Source organism: Camelus dromedarius, chromosome 1 (assembly GCF_036321535.1).
Source record: "Camelus dromedarius isolate mCamDro1 chromosome 1, mCamDro1.pat, whole genome shotgun sequence".
In the NCBI taxonomy this organism is placed as follows: domain Eukaryota; kingdom Metazoa; phylum Chordata; class Mammalia; order Artiodactyla; family Camelidae; genus Camelus; species Camelus dromedarius.
The window spans coordinates 32,370,899-32,389,701 of NC_087436.1; the positions used below are offsets into that span (position 1 = coordinate 32,370,899).

Here is an 18,803-nt window from a genome sequence, read left to right on the forward strand (position 1 = left end):
AAGACCTAGGTTCCTCTACTAGCAGTGTGACCTTGAGTAAGCCATCTTAACCTATAAAAGGGGAATAATAGCTGGCTGAATATATAATAGGAAATTACTTCATTTATATAAAAATTGATTATCTGTTTTGAAATATTTTGAGAGATATGAGAAAAGATTCTTTTTGACATTCTTTTCATAGGAAGGCTGTAGGTGGAAAGCACAGGCTTTATAGTCAGGAGTCCTGTTTCTTAGATTCTAGCTCTGTTGCTTATTAGCTGTATGACCATGGGCAAATTACTTAATCTCCATACTTCCAATTTCCTTTTATGCCTGAGACAATCCCACCTCAGAGGATTATTATAGGGATGAAATGAGTTAATTCAAAAAGTATTCATTCAACCATTCTGCTTGGTGCAATACTGGTTAAAAGCTCCTTTGTTGAATATATATATATGCCATACACTGTGCTAGACTCCAGAGATTAAAAAAGAAGCCAGAACTCCTGGGCATATATCCAGAATGAACCCTAATTCAAAAAGACACCTGCACCCCAATGTTCATAGCAGCACTATTTACAATAGCCAACACATGGAAACAACCTAAATGTCCATCGACAGATGACTGGATAAAGAAGTTGTGGTATATTTATACAGTGGAATACTATTTGGCCATAAAAACGATAACATAATGCCATTTGCAGCAACATGGATGTCCCTGGAGAATGTTATTCTAAGTGAAGTAAGCCAGAAAAAGAAAAATACCATATGATATCACTCATATGTGGAATCTAAAAAAAAAAAAAAAAGAAGACAAATGATTTTAAATATAAAACATAAACAGACTCATGGACATTGAATACAAACTTGTGGTTACCAGGGGAGAGGGGGTGGGGAGGGATAGACTGGGAATTTGAGATTTGTAGATACTGACAGGTATATAAAGAATAGATAAACAAGTTTATACTGCATAGCATGGGGAAATATATTCAAGCTCACAGTGAAAAAGAATATGAAAATGAATATATGTATATTCATGTATGACTGAAAAATTGTATTGTACACCAGAAATTGACACACATTATAAACTGACTATAACTCAATAAAAACTTTTCTAAACCAAAAAATAATTTAAAAGTTAAAAAAATTAAAAAGAAGCCAGAGATACAGTATAGCAACATTATGGAAAAAAAATACTAATTTTACCCATATACCTTCTTGGAACCAATCATAAGAATCTGATATGTTTTTGTGAGTTGTTATAAACAGATTTGCAAGACTAAATCCAGGTACATAACGTCAGGTCTAGATTCAGAAGATAATTCTGAACTAACAGAAAACACATTTCAAGTTTAGCTGTTCACCAGTGGTATGTGTCTGATAGGATATACACAAGGTCACAAACAAGACAAAGATCAAAAGTGACGGCATATACCATACAACATATAACTAGTACAGGGCCTGGCATAGTATAAGTGCTCATAAATATTGGTGGGAAACAACTGAATTTGGGTCCCCACTCTACCACTTTCACACTGAATGACTCTGGGTAAGTTATTAACTTTTCTGAGCCTTAGTTCTCTGTAAAATAGAAATGGGTCTGTTTTACCTATCTTATAGGACAGCTGTGATCAAATGAAATCACATAAGAATGTATCTAGTGCTAATAAAACAGTGATTGTGACACACTTGACTACTGCTACCAATTAGCTTACAAGCCTGCTTGTAGGCGTAAGATGTTTATATTTAAGTACCAGGAAAGTAACAGTACCAAGATCTACTGAAAACAAACAAAAATAACCCATAACATATTTTCTAAAAATGTTATTTTCCTTGTGATGAAAGGAGTCATCGTCAATCTAGTGTTGCTGTGCCTTTTCTAACCCTCAGGTTACAGGAGTAGGCTCCACTGAGTGTCATCCTGCAAGGCTGAAGCCCCCAGCCCGCGCAGGCGGCAGTGGGGCTCGAGTCTGAAGATCAGTAGGTTAGAAGGGGCTGGACCCCATCTTCAGTCCAGGTCCTAACAAGGCACTATGGGTAAGGTGTCTTTGTAACGACACTGCGTAGCAACCTCTACCTTCCACAGTGGGCAGGGACAGCACACCAGCCCACCAGCCCACCTCAACCGGGCCACCAGAAAGACCCCCGCCTCGCCCCAGGCTCCAGACCCCCGCGCCTCCCTCCAAGCCTTGCACTCTCAGTCCCTGCCTTCTGGCACGTAGGCAGCGCAGCAAGAGGCTTGGGAAGTGCGGCCTGGACCGGCTACTTACTCACTGGCCGCCCGGCGGACTCCTGCTGTCCAGCTGCCCAAGACTTCCAGCGCCGCCGCAATCTAGGCACCCGGGACTTGCCTTCCGTCTGAGCCCCAAAAGCAGCGACAGCGGCCTCTCCAGGAACTGAGGAATGAGCGGTAGCTGACAGGAAAGCGTAGAGAGGCGGCCGAGCCCTGGGACGGGAGGTTGTTTGGACACGCCCCCGAACTCTCTCTGACTCTTCCCAACGTTTCTGCAGGCCGAGAGGCGCGGATCCAGGGAGGAGGATAAGGACTTAAGGCCCCGCCCTTAACTCCCTCATCTGCTCCTACGTGACCCCGCCTCTGACCTGGGGCGCTCCGCCCACTTCTGGTCGCCTGGCAAGCACGCGCACTTACGGGCCTGTTTTGACAGCTTCGGGTCGCCGGGAATAAGAGGGAGCAGGAGGTGTCGCGAGAGTTGGCCTCAAGCCTTGTGGGAGCAGTGACTATGGCGAGTTTGGAGGCCAAGGCTGAGCAGGAGCCGCTCTTAAGCGACAGCCTACCCGGAAGCAGGTGAGCGGATGTTGGGGGAAGGCTCCCTCACCCTCCTGAGCTTTTGGGACTCGCCCCTTTCCCGCGTCAGCCTTATTGGGCCGAATGAGGGGTGCCAGGGAGGCGGGAGCCGGCGGTAGGTCCCGCCAAACCGGGAGACGCGCTCCCACTTCCGAGAAAGGGCGTCTGGCTGCCCGGAGCCTTCAACCGGTGGGTTCTGGTGAAGGTGTTAGAGAAACGCAAGCTGCCTACTGATTTTTTTTTACTCCAACAGTGATGCACAAACCAAGCCACTTCATTTCGCATTTGGCCCTTTACAGGAATGATCCCCTTACACCTTTCACAAAAGTTCGAAAAATGCGGTTTTAATCGATACTTGAAGATACCGGTCTCAGTATTGACTTAACTAAGTGCATGATAAGTTCCTGATACTTTTTTAGCAAGTAAACCTAAGCTGAGCTCACCTTTATTCTATGCCAAATGCTGATTTTTTAAGCATTTAGGGGATGAAGTGTGTTTTGACCCTTTTTATTCTGGTTATTTTTATCCTAGTTTATGGACTATAATTCAGAATTGTTACAGTTTGTTTCTTATTAAAGTATTTAACCAAAAAATTCACAAGTAAACTTCAGCTGCCTACGACCATGTTGATTTTTACTCATTTGTCCCCCTTAAGCAAGAAACCTTTTGTAAAAAATCGCTTTGTTTGAAACCCTTTGGAAAATTTATTTCTTTGGTCCATAATTTACCAAACAGAATATATGGAATGCAATTTAATCTATATTTTATGTTGAGATCATTAAAATGAGTGTTAGTGCTGAAATATGTTGTATTAGAGTGACATCCTCCAGCCTAAGGCATTTGTGACTATTTGCTTCTATACTAATATGTTCTACACTGCTCTACTTTCCATGTCTGCTTTTTAGTTTTTCTGCCTACAGGCTATTCCTCATCACGTTTTTGTTATCTGTTGGGAACCTCTGTTTTTATGGCTGTCTGCAAACCTCTCTTCTCCCAACTTTATTTTGGGACTTATATTTTACTGTGGATTTGGAAATCATGTATCTAAACTTAATAGAATTGTGGGTAGTTAGAACATGGAAAGTCTAACTGAAAGCTAAAGATCTCTAGTATTAATAAAGTGCATGAACTTGAGTACATGGACTTTGGGACTCTGGTTTTCTCAGTGTCCTTTTTGCTTCTTTGTAGTTTTTGTTTTTTTCCCAGGTAGATTTCAGGATCCTTGAGTTACGGTTAGATGTGGTCTTATGGTACATTCTGTCGCTTTGTCCAAATAAACCTACTTAAAAAAGGAAATTTTTTTCTTACTCTCAGTTGCAATTATGTCCAAGTAATTGATACTCATTAGGGTCTCTCTAAGTTCACATGATCTGTCCATAAACAATACTTGATTTGTTTTCTAAATTTAGCATTTTTAAAATAAAAAGGGAGTATTTTGAGAATAATTCAATAAGTATACTGCTTTTAAAAACATAATTAGTTTCCCTAATAAAGGGAGCATATGTAAAACTAGTTGCCAAGCCCTGTTCACTTTGAATAAATTGTGGAAACATGAGTCTGGTTCACCTACTGACCTTTCCTCACCAAGAAGACTGGCTCTAATTTGCTGGTGAGTCCTCAGTGATCCCCACTGACCCTGTCCTTAGAGTTTAAGAGAACAGGGGTCCACAGGCTTTTTTTTATAAAGGTCCAGATGGTAAATATTTTTGGCTTTGCAGGCCAAGAGGCAAAATTAAAGTTATTAAGTAAGTACTTAGATACCAAGAAAGAAAACAAATTTTCACAAAATTTTGCAGTAATTTAAAATGTACTAATTAATGAGTACTTTTTTTTAATACAAGTCTAATAATGAGAGAAGTAGAATTCTTTGAGGGGAGTGGCATTATGTTTGTTTTGGAATTCAGAGTTAATGTTTTCTTATCATCAAATTGATCACAAATACTCATCTGCAAAAACCATTCTTAGCTCATGGGCCATACAGTTGGTAGGCTGGGTTTGGCCTACAGACTATAGTCTGCTGATCCCTCTCTTAGAATATCCTAAAATATTACAGTGCTTAAAATTTTTCTTTGCAACCTTAGCCTGGTCTCCTTAAAATAAATATTACTAGAACTTATGGTCATATAGAAGATATCTTGGTAGAATGTTCTCAGTTTATTTCTGTTTTCTAATTTCTATAACTTTTACACAATTATACACTATTCTATCAGTGACCACACACTCTTTTTCTTTCCTCTTTCAATATGGGTTCTTTTCTCCTCTTCATTAGTTTACATATGCTCTCTCTGATAAAAGTATAATTTTATTTTTCCCCTCAGTAAATCCAGAGTCTTTGTTTACAAATAAAGTACTGTTGTTTACCCAAGAATCCTTGTATTAGATCTTGATTTATTGAAACTAATTATGGCACTTTTTACTTATTCCTATTAATTATTATCTAACTTATTTTGGTTATCAGTTTACTCTAGTATATCATATATTCCTCCTACTTTTTAAGTCACAAGTTTGGTAAGCATGCTATCATTTGAGATATAGTTTGTAGTGAAAATGTTGGACAGGGCAAAATCCTTTAGCATTGCAGTTTTACTTGGAGAATCTCAAATGGAGAACTAATACCAGATACAGCAATGATAATAAGAATCAAAAAGTTAAAACAAATCACCCTGGAATGCAGCATTCCTTCCTGTGCCCTGGTGATACAAGAAAGAAGCCTTTGGAAACTTACTCTCAGCCATGTGACACAGTTGGTTGAATCATCAAGGTTAAGAAAATGTTATGAAAATGATAACTTCATTGAAGGACAGTTACATTCTTTATGTTCCTACTGTCTCCAACAAGGAAGAAAGATACATTTCTTTATAAGAGTTAAACTTTTTGAATTAAAAAGAAAGAAAAGTAAAAATTTTTATTTTGAAACATTCTTAATCCATAGAAGAGTTGAAAAATAGTGCAGTGAACACGTGATTACCCTGTCATTGTTAGCCTTTTCACACTGCTCAAATCTCTCTTTCTACACACGCACACCTCTTTTGCCAAACTACCCCGACGTAGGTTGCAGACATTATGACACTTTATCCTATGTATTTTAGTCTGTAGCCTGCATCTCCCTCAAACATAGACATTCTTTTACAAACTGTATCACTGTTACTACAGCTAAAAATACAGTACTATTCAAAATGTCATGCACTATACAGTCTGTGCTCAAATTTTTCCAGTTGTTCCAAAAATGTACTTTATAGCTACTAAAAAAAAAAAAACAAACCCAGGATCCAATTAATGTTCATACATTAATCCTTATGTCTTTTTAGATTTCTGCAACCTAAAACGATCCCCTGACCTTTTCTTTCTGTTTTTCCCAACATTGAATCCTGTGGGAAGTCTAGGCCAATTTTCTGTTTTCTTCACAAGATCTCACATTCTGGATTTGTGGACTGTTTCAGAATAGATCCTGGTCAAATATTCCTGGCAAGAACATCCTTGCCATGGCTTATGTTGAGAACATCCTAATATATTCTGTCAGGAGGCATTGGATGCCAGGCCATCCCACTTTTGGAGAAGCCAAGCCTGACCACTTGGTTAAGAGGGTGACTGCTATATTTCTCAATTATAAAGGCTCACTTTCCGTTTTGTGATTAGTAAGTAGACAGTGGAGTGATACTTAGAGGCCCTGTGACCTTTCAACCAGTTGTTTTAGGATCCATTAATGATCTTTGCTTTCATCCATTATTACATGGAGTATAAATGGTGATTTTCTATCATCCCTTCAATATTTAATAGCTGTCATTAAAAGAGGCAAGATTTTTTTTGACTGAGATTCAGATCAGGTCAAAGTCACTCAAACAATTTTGTTACATTTTTTTCAGAATTAAGTTATTTGCTTTTTCTCTTTCCTGATGTAGATAAGTTCTGAGCAAGTTAGTTATTTGAAAAATTTCAGGCTGGTTTTAATGATAGTTCTTACTTGTGATTATTGGTTTAATTTCTGACCTCCAGAAAATAATAATGAGTTCATTAAAAATATAATAGAAACCCAGAACTTTAAAGTTATACCAGGATCCAGTGCTGTGGGACTGAAACAGGTGTATACCTTTTGCTGATATGTAATTATCTGCATTATGTATTCCAAATTCTAATATATTGATTTCCAAATATGGGCATCTGGATTTCTGCTATTTTTCAGGTATGTTACATTACAGTCTATTTTTATGGAATGGCATATCCATTGTTAAGCACTTCATATGTATTACATCAGGAACTAATATACTTGGTACAGAGTAAATCTAATAAATGCTGTTTCTCTTCTTTATTCCCTAACATTCCCAATCACATCACATTTGGGGAGAAAAAGTTTCTTTTTTGAAGACTAATTTAACAGGTCTATTTTAGAAAATAATCTTGGAACATAAGGCATTTTCTCTATTGTGCTTGTCTTAATTATTTGAAAGCATGCTCATTTTGAGGTAAATTTGTTAACTCTCTTTGTATGCATATGTGAAAATATAATGAGAACACACAATAATGTATCACCTCAGAGGGAGGCTATCTGGTTAATACACTTCCTGTTAGTCCAGGTCACAGACTATAGGAAAGATCAATCCAGTCTGAAGGGACCTTGGTCTCTCTTTGTTCCTCTGATAGAACTTGTCTGGTAACCTGTGTTGGAGCAAGTGTTCCAGGAGGTCCCAGGACTAAGAATGTCTTAGGTCACATCAGACCTTCCTGGTGTCACTTTTATATTAATTTTGTTGAAAGTACCCAACCAAAGTATCTTCCTACAGCAAAGTCATTTTGCTGTCATCAAGTAGGACATGTCATAATGATGACAATAATTATATTTTAATACTTACTAGTTGTGTATCTCACCTGTAGGAGATTAATTGTTGTAGATAGTTTAGTTATTTTGATATACTTTATACATTTTGTCAGTTTAGCAAATTTCAGAACTCTTGAGTCATAAATTTGTACCATCCCAACAGTAGCAAAATAATTGGTCCACAAAATGTGTTGCCTTTTACAAGTTACCACATGTCTCCCAAGTTTCTGTGTACAGTGGTGCATAAATACAGTCCATGGAAATTAAAAGAAATGATGCTTATTTATAGATAGATGAATAAGTATAATAAAAATCAATTATACCTCTATCACATACTTTTCATGCCTTCAGGAGAGAGAAAATAAAATTATGCCACAGAAAGATTTGCATGTAATGAGATAACTTTATACTACTTTTTTCTTCTTTACACCTAGGGAATGGGATATTATAGAAACTGAGGAGCATTGTAAGAGTCGATGGAGATCTATTAGGATTCTGTATCTTACTATGTTTCTCAGCAGTGTAGGTAAGTATTAGAAATTATACATAATTTAAAAAATTAAGATAAAATATCATATTTTAATCTCATTTATTTTTTAAAATTATTTTTACTGTGGTAAAAACCATGTCACATAAAATGTACCATTTAACCATTTCTAAGATCAGGAGTGTTAAATATATCTACATAGTTGTGTAACCAATCTCCAGAACTTTTTTATCTTGCAAAACTGAAACTCTATTTCCTTTAAACAACAACTCCTTTGCCCCAGCCCCTGGCAACCACCATTTTGCTTTCTGTTTCTATGAATTTGACTACATTAGATACTTTATACAAATGGAATCATACAGTATTTTTAAATTTTTGAGTTTATTTCATTTAGCATAATATCTTCAAGGTTTATCTATGTTGTAGCATGTATCAGAATTTCCTTCTTTTTTAAGGCTAAATAATATTATGTTGTATAATTTGTAGGGAAGAAGAAAACATTTCCTCTACCTTCTTAGGTTCTGTACCTGTGGCATGCAAATTAAACTGACAACTGGCAGATCAACAGGAGAAAAGCATACAAATTTATTTAATGTTAATATTTTTACATGACACAGGAGGCTTCATACAAAAGAAGTGAAAACCCAAAGAAATGGTTAGACTCAGAGACTTTTATACTATTTTAATGAAAGGCTGTAATTGTGGAGAAGTATCTAGATAAAGGAAAGGATTTGGGCTTCTAGGGATGGTGAATTGTGGGAAAATGACTAGAAAATACATGGGGGAAACTAATGGAGGATGAGAGTTATTCTAGTAAGGTTTGTTTGTGCAGACTCATCTCAGCGTTGACTTTCCTTCTCCAGTGATAAGGATGTTCTCTCCTTCCTGCTACTGGAGAGCACCAAGGATTTTTCGGCAGAGATGGGGAGGGCAGAGAGCCCTTCCTTTGTCTACTGTCTGTTAGTTGCCTTCAGCTCAAATAATAAATATGCCAAAGCAGCATATTTTAGGGTGGCATGTTCTGATCCCCTTTGGTATATCCTACATTTTGTTTATCCATTCATCTGTTGATAAACATTTGGGCTCATTCCCCATCTTGTTTCTTATAAATAGCTGCTGTGAACATGGGTGTGCAACTGTCTCTTTAACATCCTGCTTTCAGTTCTTTTGGGTGTACATCCAGAAGTGGAATTTCTGTATCATATGATAATTCTATTTTTAATTTTTTTAAGGAACTGCTATACTGTTTTCCATAGCTGCTGCATTATTTTACATTCTCATTACAGTCAGTGTTCAAATTTTTCCACATCCTCACCAACTCTTATTTTATATTTATTTAATAGTCGTAATTCTAATAGCCATTAGGTGGTTGTGATTTTAATTTGTATTTCCTTGATGATTAGTGATGTTGGGCATCTTTTCATGTGCATATTGGCCATCTGTATATCTTCTTTGGAGAAAGTCCTTTGTGCATTTTTTAATCAGGTTTTTTTGTTGTTGTGGAGTTGTAGGAGTTTGTTATATATTCTGAATGTTGACCCCTTATCAGATATATGATTTATAGATACCATTCCAGGACTCTTCTTTTCTCTCTGCTGATTGTGTCCTTTGGTTCACAGAAGTTTTAAATTTTGGTGTGGCTCAATTTATCTATTTTTTTCTTTTGTTGCCTATGAACCTCATTTGACTTTTATACTGACACATAGCATACAAATAGTAAAGAGCAAGAATCTTAATCTGTGTAGCTTGATATATTTTAACCAATTAACATTATTTCTGAAAATATAATTACTAAAAAGTAAAGCTTCATGAGGAAAAAATTTTTTTAATATTAAGAGCTGTAATTGGGTTAAAATGATAAGGAATGAAATTATATAGAAAATCTCAACACTGTGATAATTTGTAAAGGAATATTTTAGGGAATCAGTTTTTTTTTCCAAGTTTAGACTGTCTGAGTTTGTATGCACTAATTTTACAAGTGATTTCTTTCTCTGAGATGGATTTAGTGAAAGTCATTTTACTAAATTGTTTTCCATATCCTTTCTATTTACCCCAGGTCATCATCTTGTTCCCTCTCACTGGCCAGTCTTGTTCATGACACAACATTGAGTAAAAATAGATTTTAATAAAGCTTAAACTAAGAAAAAGTACAAAATAAAGGATATTTTCAACATTTATTTGTAATATAATTTTATCTTGGATTGTATGTTTATTATTATACCTTCTACAAATATCAGCAAAAAAATGTTGATTCAAATTGGCTTATATAGTAATTTACTTTTTTTTAATGTCTCTAGTGGGACAACTCCAGGTGAAGTTCACTGTACTTCTGAGTAACGTTTTTGGTTTTGCCCTCTTCTACAGATTGCCTTCATTCTTAGGCTATAGCAAGTTTATAGCAACAGTTCCAGGTATCTTATCTTTTCATGATAATTTTTATTGATTGAAAGGAACTTTTTTTTTTTTAATCTCCAAAGAGATGAGGAGTCCTTTCCTGGTAGTCTCAAAGTAGACCTCCCATCATTTCTCACTGATCAGAACTGGGTTATCTGTTAATTTCTAAACCCATCATCAGCTAGAATAGTGGGATTACATCCATTGAATTTTTTAGACTAATTAGGATCTACCTTCTGGAATTTGGGGTAGAAACAGTTTCCTTTGAAGCCTGAGGCTTTGTGGATTAGTGGTGGATACCTGAATACAATCAGGCTTCTATCAGGAAGGAGGAAGGGGCAAATGAATGTTGTTTAGGTAGCAATCTTGGCAATAGATTGTTTTTCATTTAAAATACTTCAAATTTTTAGGACTCAGTTATCTCAATTATCTAAAATATAAGTAATAGTTTCAAATTTCACAGTAAAAAATTATTTTAACTTTAGATTTTATTTGTCATGTTAAACATTTTACCTGTTTACAAGTTTCTTGTGAAATGGAGCAGGATCCTGTGGGGCCCTCCCAGGTACAGATCCATTCTGTGTCCCCGTTTGTTTGTAGCAAATAGGTTTCATTCAGCCTCCTTGACCTTCCCTGAGTTCCAAAGGGCAGATTCAAAGAGCTTCTTATCAGGCAAGGGAAGGAATGCAGAAACTAAGAAGGAGGAGTCAAGAATTGCAGCAACTGGGCAAGGTTCTTGTTCCTACTCATGGAATATTACATAACAGTACCTTTGAGTTCTTCTGCAGGAACTGAGGTCTCCTCCACTCAGGTGGAGGATGATAACTTCAGGCTAACCACAGGATTCCTAGAACACTGCCCTGTTACCTCACCACCAGCCAATCAGAAGAAAGTCACATACGCTGCAGCCTTCACCTCAAGTTTTGCCTGTAAAAACTTCTCCCCCCAAACCATTGGGGGGTTCAGAGTTTTTGAGCACAAGCCACCCATACTCCTTTCTTGGCCCAGCAATAAACCTTTTTCTGCTCCAAACGCCCACATTTTGGCCTCGCTGTGCATTCGGCACACAAACTTGCATTTGGAAATGCTCGATTGTGAGATAGTAGACTTATTTTCAAATATTCGTTGACTCTTTGAACAGTTTTTTCATCAGAGTCAATGTGTTAATTCATAATACACTAAAATGAAATGAATAAATTATTTATAAAAATAGACTTTTTAAAAGGAATGAAGTACTGATACTGCTGCAACATGGATGAACCTTGAAGTATGCAAAGAAAGAAGCCGGACAGACACAAAAAGATTCTATTTTTATGAAAGTCTAGAATAGGAAAATCTATAGAGACAGAAAGTAGATTAATGGTTGCTTAAGGGCTTTTTGGGGAAGATTGGAGGGTAGCAGGGTATAGCTAAAGGGTCCAAGGTTTCTTTTGGAAGTGAACTAAAATGTTCTAAAATTGACTGTAGTGATGGTTGCACTCATCTGGGAAACTTGAAACCATTAAATTGTACTCTTTAAAATAGGTGAATTCTATGTGAATTATGTCTTAATAGAGCTGTTTTTTTAATTGCCTTTATAGAATTTTGATTGGATGTGCCTACCATTTAAAATTTACAAGCAGCATTCGACTTTATCATTACAGTTCTCAAGCAATAAAAGCTAGCAGAGATAATGAATTTTCTAAGATATCCCCAACCTGGTTTTTTATAGCGACTGTCTCTTTTAAAGATAATTTTCCTTCTTCCTAGGCCTCCATGTAGTCATCATCTCTTCCAAACAACATTTTAGAAGTCTAGCACTTCCTCTGTAACAAAGTGGCCTTTCCTCCATTCATTTCTGCTATAAAAACTTAACAAAGCCATTGTAATTTTCATTTACAAAAAAGGCATGTGAATAAGCAGAAATAGATCCTCTGCTTTTATTATGTTGATTATGGTCAGGGACTATAATTATATGTAATTTTTTAAGCCTTTAAAATTTATTTTCCTTCTAATAAAACCCCATTGCTTAATAAATTTAGACATTTATGATCATAAATTTGTAAATTCAGAATGATATTTTAAAATCCATGGTGTAGTTCAAAACATTATATCTAAAAGTAGTGATGAAATTATTATAAATAACAGAATTTGCATCTTCACAGGATTTTCTATCGTGATAATGTCAATATGGCCATATCTCCAAAAGGTTTGTGCACTTCAATCTATTCTTCTCTTAAGTAGCTGTCATAATAGTAACACTTATGTAGCTAAGACTTTTCTAGAGGCTCTCTTTGGTATCCTAACTTAATTGTTATTAGAATAATTTAAGATAATAATTCCTCAAAGGGGCTTGTAAATAAGGAGATCATATGCTTTATTGTGCAAAGCAGCACGCTTTTGCAGTGAAAGGAGTGCTATAGCAGGAGAATAGGGTCGTATATACCCAGACAGTCCCAGGCAAATGCAGATGTATAGTCAGCTACTTACTAGCCACCTTCCCAGCCCATCAATACCCCCTCCCTAATTAAAAGGCAACTAAGCTAGACATAGTCTGAATTCCTAAAATGTATAAATAATATTTCTATGGAATAATTACATGCTTTCGTATAGAATTAATTTGGGTTATCAGGTGACATTGTAAAAAGAATAGATAATATATGTATGTTGATGCTGTGGTTACTAGATAGGTAAGTTTGGTTATCAAGTGATCAAGTCCTGTCAATTCTATCTTTAAAAAATATATATTGGCTTATAACATTGTGTAAATATCTGTCAATTCTGTCTTAAAACTCCAGTAATGACCTTATTAAAAATCAGTAAGTTGGAGACATACTTAATTGATAACAATATTTCAGTTAAGTTTCTTAAAGAAGTTCCTCTGTACTTCCTAACTCTTACTCACTCCTTAACCAGCTACATTCTGATTAACTCCTCTGCTCCCCTGACACTGCTCTTGATGAGGTCTCCAGGGACTTAATTGCTCACTAAATACTAGATACTTTTCAGTCCTTACTTCAGGTGACTTTTGGGTAGTGTTTGACATTGTTGTCCTCTCTCTACTTCTTGAAACCCTCTCCTACTTCCATGACATTATTCTTAATGCTTTATTCTTAAATTCTTTTGGGGGGAGGGTATATATAGCTCAGTGGTAGTGTATGCTTAGCATGCATGAGGTCCTGGCTTCAATCCCCAGTACCTCCATTAAAAAAAATTAAAAAAAAAATAGATAAACTTAATTACCCGCTGCAAACCCCCCACCCCCACCCTGGCAAAAAAATTCTGTTGTGTATTTTTCTTTATCAACTTGCTCCTTATGTTTTGGTTTTCTCCAGAGGGACGTGTGTGTGTGTGTGTGTGTGTGTGTGTGTGTTTTAGCCTTACTCCTAAGCCTTCACCATATTAGATTGAAAGCCAGAAATTTGTTAGACATATGTGCTTGGATGAACCTAAGGTCCTCAGTTATTTACACATTTTTCTCCTTTTTTTCTGGAATGCTTTCCTTCCTACCATCTCACCTTTCCTCTGTCATTCCCTTCCTCCTCACTATTTTTAATTAATTCTCCAAGGTGTTGCTCCAATGTTACCTCTTCTGAAAAGCCTTCTCTTGCTGCCCCTCACCCCCATTTGGGTTAGAAGGTTTTCCTATGTGCTTCCATATCCTTTTATCATTAACATTTAGCATTGAGTGTTGTAACTGTGTTACGGAGAGTTCACCTAACATCCCTACTAGATTGTTAAAATGGTCAGGTGGCTTCAACAAAAATAGTAGACATATCTGGCAAATACTTAAGGTTTAAAAATGATAACCTATTATATAAGAAATTTATTGATGTTTATTTCACTTTAGTTTTTTTGGTTTTTATGAATTTTTAACTTTTTGAAAATGCTACTTTCTTATGCTGTCTTTTAAAAGAAATGTAAGAAGAAAATTCCAGACTTTACTTTTTAGTGATTTAGTGCCATATTTTCATTGCCATTTTGAAAATTAACTTAAACTACCTACTACCTTAAAATTTTTCATTCTTAATTTAAGGCTACTGTCTCTTTTATAATAGCATGTTGCCAAATATTACTTAGCTTAAAAGCCATCTGTGAGAAAGAGAAAAAGCTAGGCCAAAAAATCTTAAAAAACAAACAAACAAACAAACAACTATCTTTCTGAAAGGAATTTGGCATTACTATGAATCTCTGACTTGTGCTTCTGCCCCTGCCTGATAAACAGCTATCAGCCAATGATTCCTTAGGCTATATTGTCCAGAGTTGTGGTTGATTTCCAGGAAGACTCATATTCTTAAACCCAGATTTTGAATTGGAATGGTAGGTTATTCTATAGACTCAGGTATATAGTGGAAATAGTCATGCGTGAGTTATAATAAAACTGACATATCAGTAAAAACAAAATACTAAGAAATACTAATTTTTAAATTGCATAGGTAACATTCATTTAGTGCATACCTTATACTGATGTTGACGTCATATTGACTTAAATAATTCTTATAACAGCTCTGTGAAGTTAGCCCTATTTGACAGATAAAGAATTAAAGCATGCTGGTTTTTTTCCTGACCTACTCAAATGCAAGATTTTTCAGAATCAGATAAGTAGAACCTGATTTGGAAACTCATTTATGCGGGCACTGTGTTTACTCATTTTTGTGTCTGTATTGCCTTACACAGGTTTTGTCACAGAGGTCTCAGTGACTGTTAATTGAATGAATAAATAATAATCTATAATTAAATAGTTGAAGAGGCTTGGAACACCCATAGTAATGTCTCAACTCCCATAGCAAAGCATTAAGATTTCTAGAACTTTGACTTTGTCAACATTATTAACATATTTAGAGAAGAATGTTTTGAAATTCAATACTGTGCACTGGGTTTTTTTTTTTTAAGAGAAGATGTAGATCTAACTTCCACTGAAGTGTGTAAAACCAACAAGTTTACAGATAATTATCATATAAGTGTTAAAGTACAAGTCTAAAAGTACGGGGCAGTGTACATGTGGGGAGCAAGTGTGAGCAAAGAAGTGTGAGGGAGGAAGGGGGTCAGAGAGAGAGGGGCAGAAGACACAGGGACAAGAGACTTATGCACAGACAGACACAGACAGACAGATGTGAGTGCTTGGGAGATGTTGCTAATCTAGACTAAAGAGATCCTGGAATCTTTCCAAAATCAGTTATTCCTGAGCTGAGTTTGAAGACCTATAGAAATTGATCCTGAAGGAGTGGTCCTGGCTGGGGAGTGGGAGGTTGGAAAGGCATTCCTGATGGAAGAGGCAGTAGAGGAACCTCTGCAAAGGCCTGGAAGCAAAAAGCTTGACTCATTTTGGAAATATCAAACAGTTCTGTTTGACTAGAAGTTAGGACTGAGTTGAGGGAGCATACAGAGAGATGAGGTTAGAGTGGCCAGCTTGTGAGCTGGTTTTTCATAATAAGTGGTTTAGATTTTATCCTGAAAACAGTATGATAGAGATCATTAGTGGTGGCCAGAGGACCAGAAACAAGTTGCTGTTATTTCTGTAAGAGAGAAACACACAGGAACACAGATAACAGTTCAGTTACTAAATTGATACCTTCTGTTGTAGTATAGACCTATATCTCCCAAACCATTTAACTTCCATGTTTCAATTCTAGCAAAACTCTAGCAGATTCCAGTTTTCCAGTCATTCACTGTAAAGAATAATATCAAATTACAGTAGCAAATATTGTTAAAATTATTAGAGTCATCTCCAGGAGTCAGGAGTCAGCTCACTTCTGTCTGTGAAAGGGTCACTTGACTGTTATTAACTGATATCCTGAAAAGATACTTTTATCCTTTTGCTTTCTAACTACTAGACATTTAACATTAAAATTGAATTTTCATTGCTTTTTGAAAATTAATTTTTAAATTTATGACATAAAGTTGTTATACTTGTTCACTCTTATTTCTCATTCCCCACAAACAAAATTATACCTAAATATCTTCCTTTTAAGCTATTTAGATATCTTTAGAGAAGAAAAGGCCATGGTTTTCCTTATTAAGTTGTTGTACCTCTTAACCTATATATCTTTAAACTTACTTCCTAAAATTTAATGGTTCTTATTTTTCCAAATGTATATATATAGCCTACCATATTTAAAAAAAACACAATCTATTGATTTATTCTATAGTCCCTTTTGTAAGCTAAATTTTTCTATTTTATGAAAGTATTTTATTTTCTGAGCTTTAATCATTTGATTCTTCCTTCAACATTCATCATGATATATAGACCCTCTTTGGTAGAATCCTGAATTGTCTATGCTAAAAGGAAGAATTATTAATAGGTATAATGGGAGAAATTTTATTATCCTCTTTAAGCATTTAATTATTGTACCCAGTTTAAAAAGATAGATTCATAGTGCTAATGGCTGTTTAACTTAGAGTGTTAAGCCTAAATGTACTTACAAGAATTAAAGATTGGCATATTATTTTTATGATGTTATTATAAGGTATATAATGTGATTATCTTTTAAACAAGATTTTTATGATACAGAATTTCTGTAATTGCTCTAAAAGATGAAGTTTCTTAAGCATTTTTCCAGGTGTATAGTGAATTGTTAGCACATTTAATTGTAATGTCAGAAGTTTGAATTCCTCACTATAAGTAAGGGTGTTACAAAACTTACGTATACTAGAATTATTTTTTTAAATTCTTTTAATAAGAAATGTTACTGGTCAGAAAAATGTATTTACATTTTAAACTTTACTTTTCTTGGATAAGAATTTTTAAAGCATTGTAATCTTTTTTCCTGCAGATTGATCAGACAGCCGATGCAAGTTTTTTGGGCTGGGTTATTGCTTCGTTTAGTCTTGGCCAAATGGTAGCTTCACCTATATTTGGTCTGTGGTCTAATTATAGACCAAGAAAAGAACCTCTTATTGTTTCAACTCTCATTTCGGTGGGAGCCAACTGCCTCTATGCGTATGTCCACGTTCCAGCTTCTCATAATAAATACTACATGTTGGTTGCTCGAGGATTGGTGGGATTTGGAGCAGGTAATCTGTCTGTATGTATATGTTTGGTTGTTCATCCTGACATTTATATGTATCTCTCACCTGGTGTCACCCCTTCTCAGTTTCATATACCACATTTAATATACAGGTGTCTCATTGCAAATAGACAAATATCTGTCCTGTCATTTTGCCTTTACTCATGATGTTTCTCCTGATGTTCCCATTACCTATAGTTTCTATCTTCTGTTCCCATCATTCTTCATCCTTTAGGATTTAGTTCAAGTTTCACATGTTCCATGAAGGTTTACCCTACCCCTTAACAGATCTTTCCTTTCTCTAACATGTCTCTGGCATTTGCTTATATGTTGTTTTGCACTGTTTTCATCCTTTATCACCAACTAGATAGCAAATTTATTGTAAGTGAAGACAATTTATAATTTTTTTAAAAATTATTGATTGATTGATTGATTGGAAGTACTGGGGATTGAACCCAGGACCTTGTGCAGGCTAAGCATGTGCCCTACCACTGAGCTATATGCCCCCCCCACCAATTTATGACTTTTAAAAATATTCTGTAGTCCCTAGTAGAGTCTCTTCAACATAATAAGTGCTCAACAAAGTTGTTTTGAGTTAAATTATTTCTGTTTCTTATGTTACAGGTCTCAGCATGCAGAGTGTGTATCATCTTTCTTTTTAAAATAGTGTGGTAATTAGAAGTATACCATTCACTCAATACTTTCTTGGTGTTTAATGATGAAAAAAAAGTTTACCATTCCTGAAATGCCATTTTTTTCATTCATTCAAATCTTTAACTGTGTTTTCGTATTTCTACAAGTAATATTTCCCATTAATTGATGCATTTGTTCACTATATATGCCTTGTGTAATCATAAAACGGAAGTGGTGACTGTACTGTAGATTAATATTTCCTCTTCTGCATAGAGCCAAATTAATTTGAACTTCATAAATGGAAGAATATTTTCTTTTACTTTGAGTTATCATGTCTTTTCTTAGGAAATGTAGCAGTTATTAGATCATATATTGCTGGTGCTACCTCTCTTCAGGAAAGAACAAGTTCTATGGCAAACACAAGTGCATGTCAAGCATTAGGTTTTATTCTAGGTCCAGGTAAGTATTCTTCCCTTGTCATTACTTGAATTTGAATTGGGAAACTTTTGAGTTTCAAATGTTAAATGAAATCCAAGTATTAAACCTCTTAGCTGAAGAAAAGGGAGGGAAACAGGTATTTTTTGATCCAGCAGCCAGGCTAGGCTCTTTATATGTGTTAACTCTTACTCTTTAAATTAAGTGCTGTTAGTCCCATTGTACTGATTAAGAAACCAAGGCATAGAGAATATAAGTAAATTATCCAGGG

At 35.6% G+C, this 18,803-nt stretch overlaps 2 protein-coding genes across 5 annotated transcripts in view; one reads left to right on the top strand and one right to left on the bottom strand.

Annotated features, from left to right (window-relative positions):
• The window catches only part of ABHD18 (abhydrolase domain containing 18), a 37,448-nt gene extending 34,799 nt beyond the window's left edge, over positions 1-2,649 (bottom strand). For 2 of the 3 annotated variants that reach the window (XM_064475665.1, XM_064475704.1), the window contains exon 1: positions 2,249-2,649. The gene's annotated coding sequence lies outside the window, so the exon portion shown is untranslated. The remainder of the gene's footprint in view (positions 1-2,248) is intronic. The other variant, XM_064475730.1, reaches the window with a different exon arrangement.
• The window catches only part of MFSD8 (major facilitator superfamily domain containing 8), an 82,652-nt gene that overhangs the window by 48,880 nt on the left and 14,969 nt on the right, over positions 1-18,803 (top strand). The window contains exons 4-9 of one of the 2 annotated variants that reach the window (XM_010977668.3): positions 2,645-2,784; positions 8,032-8,123; positions 12,623-12,666; positions 17,231-17,471; positions 18,089-18,103; positions 18,443-18,556. In XM_010977668.3, coding sequence (XP_010975970.1) covers positions 2,720-2,784; positions 8,032-8,123; positions 12,623-12,666; positions 17,231-17,471; positions 18,089-18,103; positions 18,443-18,556 — 571 coding nt within the window. In that variant the 5' untranslated portion in view covers positions 2,645-2,719. The remainder of the gene's footprint in view (positions 1-2,644; positions 2,785-8,031; positions 8,124-12,622; positions 12,667-17,230; positions 17,472-18,088; positions 18,104-18,442; positions 18,557-18,803) is intronic. The other variant, XM_010977669.3, reaches the window with a different exon arrangement.